The sequence below is a fragment of the Echinops telfairi genome, unplaced genomic scaffold (assembly GCF_000313985.2).
Source record: "Echinops telfairi isolate 266 unplaced genomic scaffold, ASM31398v2 ScPeMD7_443;HRSCAF=831, whole genome shotgun sequence".
NCBI classification, from domain to species: domain Eukaryota; kingdom Metazoa; phylum Chordata; class Mammalia; order Afrosoricida; family Tenrecidae; genus Echinops; species Echinops telfairi.
The window spans coordinates 7,968,333-7,978,309 of NW_022104341.1; the positions used below are offsets into that span (position 1 = coordinate 7,968,333).

Below are 9,977 nucleotides of genomic sequence, written 5' to 3' on the forward strand. Positions count from 1 at the left end.
TATGGAAATCTAATGAGGGGAACATGCAAATAAGGTATATGGAAATCGAATGAGGGGAACATGCAAATAAGGTATATGGAAATCTAATGAGGGGATTGGTCCATAGGTCATCCCCTGTGTTTGAAATGAACCATCTCAGAAGCAAGAATGAGGGTCTCACTAACATCAAGAAAGAAAAGCTAGAAATGTACCACATCCTTTGGATCCAAAGATCCCTGCATAATGAATTTCCTCTGTCCAGGAGACAGGGAGCTGTGGCACCAGAGACCAGAAGAAGCAGTAGAGAGGTGGCTGCAGCACAAAAGCAGCATCAAGAGTATGAGATAGGCCATTGCACTTCATAGCCCACTCAGCAAGAATGCCGAGTGCCTCTGGGAAGGAGGCCCATTTGTGGAGTTGAGTGCCTCCAGGCACTTAATCAGAGGAGCTAGTTTTGCTAACCCACGGAGCTAGAGCTGAGAGTATTTGGGGTGAGGTTGAAGGCCAAGTGGAATGCCCTTTGGGCATTTTGGTCAGGTCGCCCAGGCTGGGCAGAGTCCCAAGGACTGTGTTGCTGAGAGGTCAAGGATCAGAAAGAAGTGTGCCTGCAGTTTTGCTGAAAGGTTCTACTGACCAGAATAACTGTATCCTGAGTATTTCTGATCCTGAATTTTAATGTGTCTCCTCTAGTGAACTGCATAATTGTGAGTTTTTGTGAGTTCTTTGTGGCCACTGCAATGAATTCTCCAACCCAGCAGAGAAACGGAGAGTGGATGATTGGTGTCAGAGTTGGTAAAGAAGGCATAAAGAAGGCATTTCTAATAGGAATTGACCTTGAGCTGACAGTCAATTAGATTTTCCTTTCTCTTTGCCAAAGATTGGACACCACCCGCATGCCCTCTTTACAGTATAATGGCTTTTCAAGCGGTACTTAATGGGCCCCTCTGTGTATGTGTGGGAGAAGCAGTGGGGAGACAGCCCGAGATGACTATATGGCTTCCTACTGTTGCTTAAATTCGAATAGTTCTATATCCATTTTAAATGTTAAAATTTCAGGAAGACTTCCTTTGAAGAGAGATTTTTATAGCTATAGCTGAAATGACTATATTTCCATATAAAATATCAGAGAAGATGTAAATAGTAATGATCATTTTTTTCCTCTTACACATTAGTTATTTAGATGTATGTTTTAAAAATCTTAAATGTATGGTGAGTTTTAGAGAATGATTTTGTTATTGACTTCCAACACAATTGTTCTGTTAGTTAAGGGATATGGTCTATCTGATAGTGATTTTGGGGGGACATTTTTGAGACTTATTTTAAGGCCTATGTTGCAAGAATTTAAATAAATATTCCACATGTGCTTGTAGAGTGTGCATGCAGGATTCTACACAATTCTTTAAGTAGCTAAGAGGTTGTCTCCCTGTGAAGCGTTTCAGTTTCTCCTTGAAGTTATGTTTAGTCTAGGTGGCGTGTTAGCTTTTGAGGTACTTGTACGGTTCATAGACTTCGGAATTTGCCAGTGGAAAGCTGTGTCATTATGTAGGGTGATTGACCTGCCTGGTCTGAAGTTATTTCTGCACTAGTCTAGCTGTCTGTTTGTCAGCATTTGCCGTCATTTGCTTTTACGTTGTCTGTGCTCTTCTGCAAGGAGTCCTGGAGGCACAATGAATGATTTCATGCTCAGCGACTAACCAAAACTTCGGTTCTTGAGAACCACCAGCCTCTTCATGGGAGAAGGAGGTGATAGTCTGTTTCCATGAAGATTACAATATCGGGAACTCTATGAAGTCCTTCTATTCTCTTCTATAGGGCCATCTCAAACTACAGTCAACTCAGAGGCAATGGGATTATGCCCCCTTGTTTGAATGTGCTTGTTGTAAACAACATATAGTTGATACTTTGTGTACAATGCGATAATTTCTGTTTTTACTCTGTAACCCTTTATTGGAACTATTGACTGACAGTCTGTCTCCCTGCCATCGAGTTGATGCCAGCTCTCAGACACCCTATGGACAGGGTAGAACTGTCCCTGTGAGTTTCTGAGCCTGCGACTCTTTCTGGGAGTAGAAGCCCCCTCTTTCTCTCAAAGAGCAGTTGGTGGTTTTGAACTTCAAAACTTGCCGTGAGCAGGCCAAAGCAACCACTATTCCACCAGAGGATTTATTTCTATTATTATATTAAAATTTTTAATTTATATTTTTCTGCTTCTTGTTTTTCTTTCATGTTATTACATGTTTTTCTCATACTTTTAATTTATTCAGTCTTTTTATTTATTGAAAAAATTTATACACTTTCTTTCTTGTTGTTGTTGGGTGCCATCAAGTTGGCTCTAACCCATAGGGACCCTGTGCCCAAGAGAATGAAGCACTGCTTGGTCCTATGCCAGTCTGACAATTGTTCCTATGAATGAACCCATTGACGCCACTATGCCAATTCATCTTGTTGAAAGTTTTCTTCTTTTCTGCTGCTCTTCCACTTTACCAAACACAATGTCTTTCTCCAGGGACTGATCTATCCTGACATGTCTAAAGTATGGAAGACACAGTCTTACCATCATTTCCTCTAAGGAGCACTCTGGACTTCTTCTAAAACAGATGAGGTTGTCCTTATAGCAGTTCATGGTACCTTCAATATTCTTCTTCTTTACAATTCAAATGCATCGGTTCTTCTTCAGTCTTCCTTATTCAGTGTCCAACTCTCACATGTATAGGAGGCAATGAAAAATGCCATGGATTGGATCAGGCACACTGTAGTTCTCAAAGTAACATCCTTGCTTGTCAGTACTCTAAAGAGTTCTAGTGCTGCAGATTTACCAAATTCAACATCGTTTGATCTCTTGATCAGAAGCAGCAGCTTCTATGAGCATTGATTGTGGATCCAAGTAAGATAAAATCCTTGAAAATTTCAACCATTTCTCCATTGATCATGATGTTACCTATTGGTCCAATTGTGAGGATTTTGGTCTTCTTTACCTTTAGCTGTAGTCCATACTGAAGGCTGCAATCCTAGATCTTCATCAGTAAGTGCCTGAAGTTCTCCTCACTTTCAGAAGCAAGTTGTGTCATCTGCATATCACAAGTTGTTAATAAACCTTCCTCCAATACTGATGCCACATTCTCCATAAAAGCCAACTTTCTCTGATTATTTGCTCAGCACACAGATTGAGCAAGTATGGTGAGAGGCTACAAGTCTGATGCACCTTTCCTGATTTTAAAACATGCAGTAATCCATTGTTCTGTTTCCAAACTGCCTCTTGATCCATGTACAGGTTCTACATGAGCAAAATCAAGTTTTCTGGAATCCCCATTCTTCTCAAGAATATCCACACTTTATTATGGTCCACACAGTCAAATACATTTACATAGTCAATGAAACACAAGTAAACATCTTTCTGGGATTCTTTGCTTTGAGCCAAGATCCAGCTGACATCAGCAATGACATCACTTGTTCTGTGTCCTCTTCTGCACCTAGCCTGAACTTGTGGCAGTTCCCTGTCAGTGTATTGCTGCAACCATTTTGATTGATCTTAAGCAAAAATTTTACTTGTGTGTGATATCAGTAATATTGTTCTATAGTTTGAGCATTTTTGGGGGTCATTTTCTCTGGAATGGGTGCAAATATGGATCTCTTCCAGTCAGTTAGCCAGGTAGTTGTTTCCTAAATTTCCTGGTATAGATGAACTAGTGCTTCCAGTGCTTCTTCAGCTTGCTGAGACATTTTAGTGGGTATTCCATGGATTCCTGGAGCTTTGTTTTTGGCTAATGCTTTCAGTACAGCTTGAACTTCTCCTTCAGCACCATTGGTTCTTGTTAATACGCTACCTCCTGAAATTGTGGACTGTCAACTAGTTCTTTTGGGTACAGTGACTCTGTCAAGTTCCATCTTCTTTTGATTCTTCCTGCATCGTTCAATAGTTTGCCCGTAGAATCTTTCAGTATTTCAACTTGAGGATTGAACTTTTGTTGAGTTCTTTCAGTTTAGATATGTTGAGCATGTTCTTCCCTTTTGATTTCTTTATTTTTGGTCTTTGCACATTTCATTATAATATTTACCTTTGTGTTCTTGTGCTACTCTTTGAAATTTTCTATTCAGATATTTGATTTCATTCGTTTTTCATTTGTTTTTTGCTATTCTATGATTAAGAGAAAGTTTCAGTCTTTTCTGACATCCACTTAGATCTTCTCTTTCTTTTTAATGACCTTTGCTTTCTTCATGAATGGCGGTCATGATGCTCTCTCACAGCTCATCAGGTTTTCTGTTACTAGTGTTCGATATGTTAAATTTGTTATTGAAAGCTTCTCCATCATGTCTTCCCACATATGTAATCCATTTGATTTCACCTTGTGTTTTGTTGACAAAAGGTATTTGCTATGAACAAATTATTGGTCTTGCAAAATTCTATTATGATTCCCAGCTTCATTTCTGTCACCAACACCATATTTTCCAACTACTCTCCTTCCTCTGTGTTTCCAACTTTTTTCATTAGAATCACCAATAATTATGAATGAATTTTTATTACATGCTTGATCAATTTCAAACAGAAAGTGTTTGTAGAATTATTCATTTTTTAATCACTAGCTTTTGTGGTTGGTGCATAAATCTCAATCATTGTTGTATTGATTGGATTTCCTTGAAGGCAGATAGATTTAGTTCAATCGCAGATGGCATGTTACTTCATGATGGATTAGCAAAATGCTTTCTGACAATGAATGCAACATCATTCCTCTTGATTGTGTTATTCCTGGCATAGTAAATCATACGATTTTCTGATTCAAAATGGCCAATACCAGTCCATTTCAACTCACGACTCTCTAGGATATCACTCTTTATGCATCTCATTTCAATTGTGATGACTTCCAATTCTCCTAGATTCATACTTCACACATTTCAAGTTCTGATCATTAGCAGGTTTTTGCAGCTGTGTCTCTTTGCCTTGAGTCATGCCCCATCAGCAAATGAAGATCCTGAAACTTCCATTCCCACCGGCTTTACTGGATTCAAGTCACCATGGTTAACTCCCCTCCAAAATATCATCTCCTCTTCAGTCATGTTTGGAGTGCCTTTGGACTGGAGGGGCCCATCTTCCAGCAGTATCTCTTCCTTTGTTTGGGCTCTTGGTATCTGCCAGTGTTTCGAAGCAAGGCTATAGGCTTTCAGCGGTTTCTTCATCTGAAGTGGGGAGCTGAGTCCTTCCTTGCTGTCTGTTCTTAGTTTGGAAGCTCCACTGAAACCTGTTCACTTTGGGTGACCCTGCTGGTATTTGAAATACCAGTGACATAGCGTCCAGCATCACAGCACCACACAAGCCACCACAGTATAACAAACTGACAAATGGCGGTTCTTGTTAGTAATAGTATTGAAATTTTACTCTGCAAGTTTAATTTGAAGGCTGAAAATTCAACAATCCTTGCCTTCTTGTGGAATCCAGCCCCACATCCAAATGGGTCCAAGGGATGGTTGTGTAATTGAAGGGAAGAAATTAAGAGACAGGCAAAAGTTTTGGGGTACTCAATTCTGTCTGGGATATGCTCTTTGTTAAGAAACTAGAGTTAAGTCTTTTATCAACTTTGGAAAAGCATGTTCTCTTTTTGATTGTACAGATGTGCTTTTATTTCATATTTTAGGCTCCCCAGTCTTTCATACTTGAAGTTAAATGGTGAATTGCTAATGTTGTCGTTAGGTGCTGTCACGTTGACTCCAACTCCCGGCGGCCATACGTACACCAGAATGAAGCACTGCTTGGTCCTGCTCCATCCTCACAGTTGTTCCTATGTTTGAGCCCACTGTCCCAGACACAGTGTCCACCCACCTCATTGAGGCCTTCCTCTTTTCTGCTGCCTCTCTATTAACCAAGCTTGATGGCTTTCTCCAGGGAATTCTCTCTTTAGGTAACATGCCCAAAACACATGAGACAAAGTCTCGCCATCCTCACCTCTAAGGAGTATTGTGGCTGTACTTCTCCAAGACACATATGTTTGTCCTTCTGCAGCTTATTGTACATTCAATATTCTTTGGCAATGTCATAGTTCAAATGCATTGATTTGTCTCCGGTCTTCCTTTTCAAATACCCGAAGGGTCATCCAAAGCGAACAGGTTTCAGCAAAGCTTCCAGACTAAGAATAGACAACAGAAAAGGAATAGTCTGTCCACTTCAGAGGAATTATTCACCGAACATCCTGTGGGTAGCGTCAGAATGTTGTCAGTTACTAAGAACCTAATGAATAGAAGCAGAATTGCTAATGACAGCCATGTATTCAAAGTAGAGGTATATGGAATGCAGTTACAAACAAGCAAAAGTTCTAGCTTCAGGGTTGTAAGCTTGGAGCGGGGGTAATAAAAGTACGTGATTGCCTTACAGTGTCACAAGTGAAAGCAGAATAAGGTAGGTTCATGTTGTCCATTTGGGAAATTTTGTACTAATTATCACAGTTTTACTCAAATAACGTGTACCTTCTGCTTGTTTGCCAACTGTTTCCTCTCACCAGGAGATCATTTTGTACATATGCTATCCTATTTTCCTTGTGACAGCAGCATGTAGTTTGTTTACCTGGAAATGTCTATTTCATCTTCTTTAGTGAGGAGTATTTTGTTCCGCATAGTAGTCTAGGTTGATATTTTCCCCTTTGAACACTTTAAGGATATCATGAAAGGTATGCACTGGCAAGCATTGCTTCTGAGAAGATGAGAAGTCAGTGTTGCCCTTCTAATCCCTTCTGTGTGTAATATTTCTCTCTCTTTTTTCCCTCTTCCTACGCCCTTCTCCCAGTACCTCTCTCTCTTTTGCAACTCCAGTATTTCTCAGCTACAGAATTTCTATTAAGTTACGGCAGGTAGATTTTCCAGGTGAATAGAGTTGTGTGTAGCTTAGTATTTGGTTAAAGATTCACGGAAGTGTCTATCTTGCCTGCCACCTTAGTAGTCCTGAGCACCAAGTTAGTTCTGTTTTATCTCACTTGAGAATCACTGCTTTCGATTTCAGCTCGGACTTTTCAGAGCGTAAGTACAGTTTGGTCAGTGCCTCTATTCAGCAGCCAGCATGTGTTCCTGTGAGACTTTTGTAGTATCCTGTTGGTAGTCTGGTACCTGAAAGGAGCTGCTTCACATACCATGCCCAGTTTCATAAGGTCTATTTTGGAAGCATAAATTTCACTATATATTTTTGGCAGTGGGAGTATAACACAATTTGTTTTTTAGAGTTTCCGGTTATCAGAATGCTATTGAAAAAGCTTTTCACAAAACTCTGCCTATTTCTTAAACATTTTTTGTTTTGATCTGAGATAGTAGGGGGAAAAAAGAGTCAATTCTGAATTTGCCATAGTAAAAAGTGAAAAAGTCTTCTTCAAATGATAAATGATATTTGAGTTGATTTAATACCTAAATATGGGAAGGAGAAAGTGAATTATAATGGAAAAAATACTAGGATAGCCAAACTGTATTTTTGCAAAAATAGCATATCTCTTCTTATGTGTATTTGGAGTGACCTTCCTCTCCTTAGGCATTAGTTTTGTAAATGCACAATGCTGCTTTACCTCACTATGTAAAAGATAGTTTGGCATGGTTGTACTTCTGAAAATATCTCCTATGGGGTCAGAGCTGTTGACAAACAAGTGCATTGTTAGGGGCAGAGCCCCTCAGAAGTCACTGTTGGGATTGGACCTGTTTTAAAGGCAACAACAAGACTAAGACCAGTGTGTTACTGACAGAGCTTGTCTGCAGCCATCCCCATGGGGCACAGACCTGTTTAAGCAGGGTTGGTTTGGAATCCAGCTGTGCATGGATGAACTAGAACTCTGATAGCAGTGCTTTTTGACTTACCCTCATCCAACCACTTTGCTCCTATCAATATGGTTATGTTACAAACACCAGGCCATCTTGGGAAAATTGGTATTCTATGAATATGGAGGATGACCACATCAGATCATAATATGGAAGATGACTGCCTCATTATATAACTGTAAAATTACACCACCCTGTAAATGCAAAACGACTGAGAATCATGGCCCAGCTAAGCTGTGACCTAACCTTAATCATGACAGCCGTGTGACTCCCACCTTGCAACTCAGTGTTCATTACTGCCACATAGACCTCGTTAATGTGCAAAATAGTCAGATAGTAGAGTTTGTAAATATGAAACATTGGATAATGAGGTGATCGGTAAGTGAGGGATAGGTGGACAGAGATATTTATGAGGCCCAAAGGAGTAACTGCTACGATATTTAAAGAAGCAATTGTTCTTTGAAATGATGTTAACTTTTAATAAACTCTGTTTAAACATTTTCAGCATTGATCTTGATGGAAATTTGACAGTGGACTGGTATGAATGGAGGAACTACTTTTTATTTAACCCTGCCACAGATATTGATGACATTATTCGTTTCTGGAAGCGTTCTACTGTAAGATTACTTTGTATTTTATTCTGTTTTTATTTAGAGCTAAATGCCATGGCTGTTAAAATTACGCAATTCTTGTATCAGCCCCCATGGCTAAAATTTCACAAATGTGGTGCACCCATGTAGTTCTTTCAGGATAAACCCCCAAACTCGCTCCATGGTTTCACAGTGACCCTATACAACAGAGTAGAACTGCCCCTGTGGGTTTCTGTGACTATAAATCTTTATGGGAGTAGAAAGCTGTCTTTCTCTTATGGAGCAGCTGGTGGGTTTGAACTGCTAACCTTGTAGTTAGCAGCCCAGCCTATAACCACTACACCACCAGGGTTTCCAAAGTAAATATTTACAGAAGCAGACAGCTACGGCTGGCTATCAGGGAATAAGTTGGTAGTGGGTGATAGCCTGACTTGCTAATAGACAGGGTGGTGAGGGCGGGGTGGGGGCACATGACATATGAGTGGGGTGTGGGGCACTAGGTTTGTAACAGGGCACAAGAGAGACAGATTCCTGCCCTCATGGGAAGCAAGCAATAAACAGAAATTAACTGACCAGCTAAGATTGTGCTAAGGGTTAGAAAAGAAGCCAAGACATCTTTTGAAATAGAGAAAAACAAATACAAAGGTTCTAAGGTGGAAGGTGCTGGAAAGGGTATGGTCAGTGAATGAACACATAAAGGTGGAGAAACAAAGCGGCAGAGGTGATTTGTCCACCATGATTGGCTGATAATGAAAACTATATTCCCTGAACCAGAGTTTTGCACACTTTCCACGGAATGACATTGATGATTTAGCAAAGCTGGATAGTCTTGGGGTGAGGGTGGGGAAGGATATGATTACTGAAAAGTAACTGGAATACAAAACTTGTTAGATTTCAGATAGTTCAGATTTTTAAAATGATATCGCATTAGAATGGATAATGTGGGAGAAAAATGTGTAACCAAATTCAAAAATCACAAAGAAACCCAAGATCCAGTAGAGACTGGTGGAATCTCACGACTATGACTCTTAGTTCCCTCCATGACTGGAACTGTGGCCCAGGTTTTTGTGCAACAATAGACTTGTTTATAGGAGAACAATAACTAAGAAGGTGTGCTAGGATGGCTTGACTAGAGAAACATATCCAGAGATACGTATATATGTATAAGAAAGAGCTTTATATCACAAAGTCATTATATATCAAGAAAACATCCCATCCCAGTCCAACGTAAGTCCACATGTCCATAAGTCTCTCCTTAGAGTCATGAAGCCACATGGAATGATGCAGAATGCAGGAACAGGTGGGTGAAAAGTCTTGTGGATCCAATGCAGTGGAAGCAGCACAGGGCTCTGGCAGGTCTCTGCGTGGCTTCTCCACAGGAAGGTGAAGGCAGAGAGAGAGGAAGTTCCCAGGATCCTCTTTATGAGAAGGCCATGCATACAAGGTAGCACCATCAGGCTGTGGCCTGATTGACAGGCTAGACTCTACCCATATCTTCTTAGGGGTGCCATGTTTGTACAAAAAATAACTATCACAGAAGATATGCACTTCTCAGAATAATCAACCATTTGAGATCAAAGGGGCAGCATTTAGTCCAGGGTAAAGTTCAGAAGGGTTAGGAAAGAAGGA

At 40.2% G+C, this 9,977-nt stretch overlaps 1 protein-coding gene across 1 annotated transcript in view; it reads left to right on the forward strand.

Annotated features, from left to right (window-relative positions):
- Positions 1 to 9,977, forward strand: part of LOC101646855 (calcium-binding mitochondrial carrier protein SCaMC-1-like) — a 61,796-nt gene that overhangs the window by 16,926 nt on the left and 34,893 nt on the right. Inside the window, 1 exon segment of the mRNA XM_013003885.2 lies at positions 8,264 to 8,375. Coding sequence (XP_012859339.1) covers positions 8,264 to 8,375 — 112 coding nt within the window.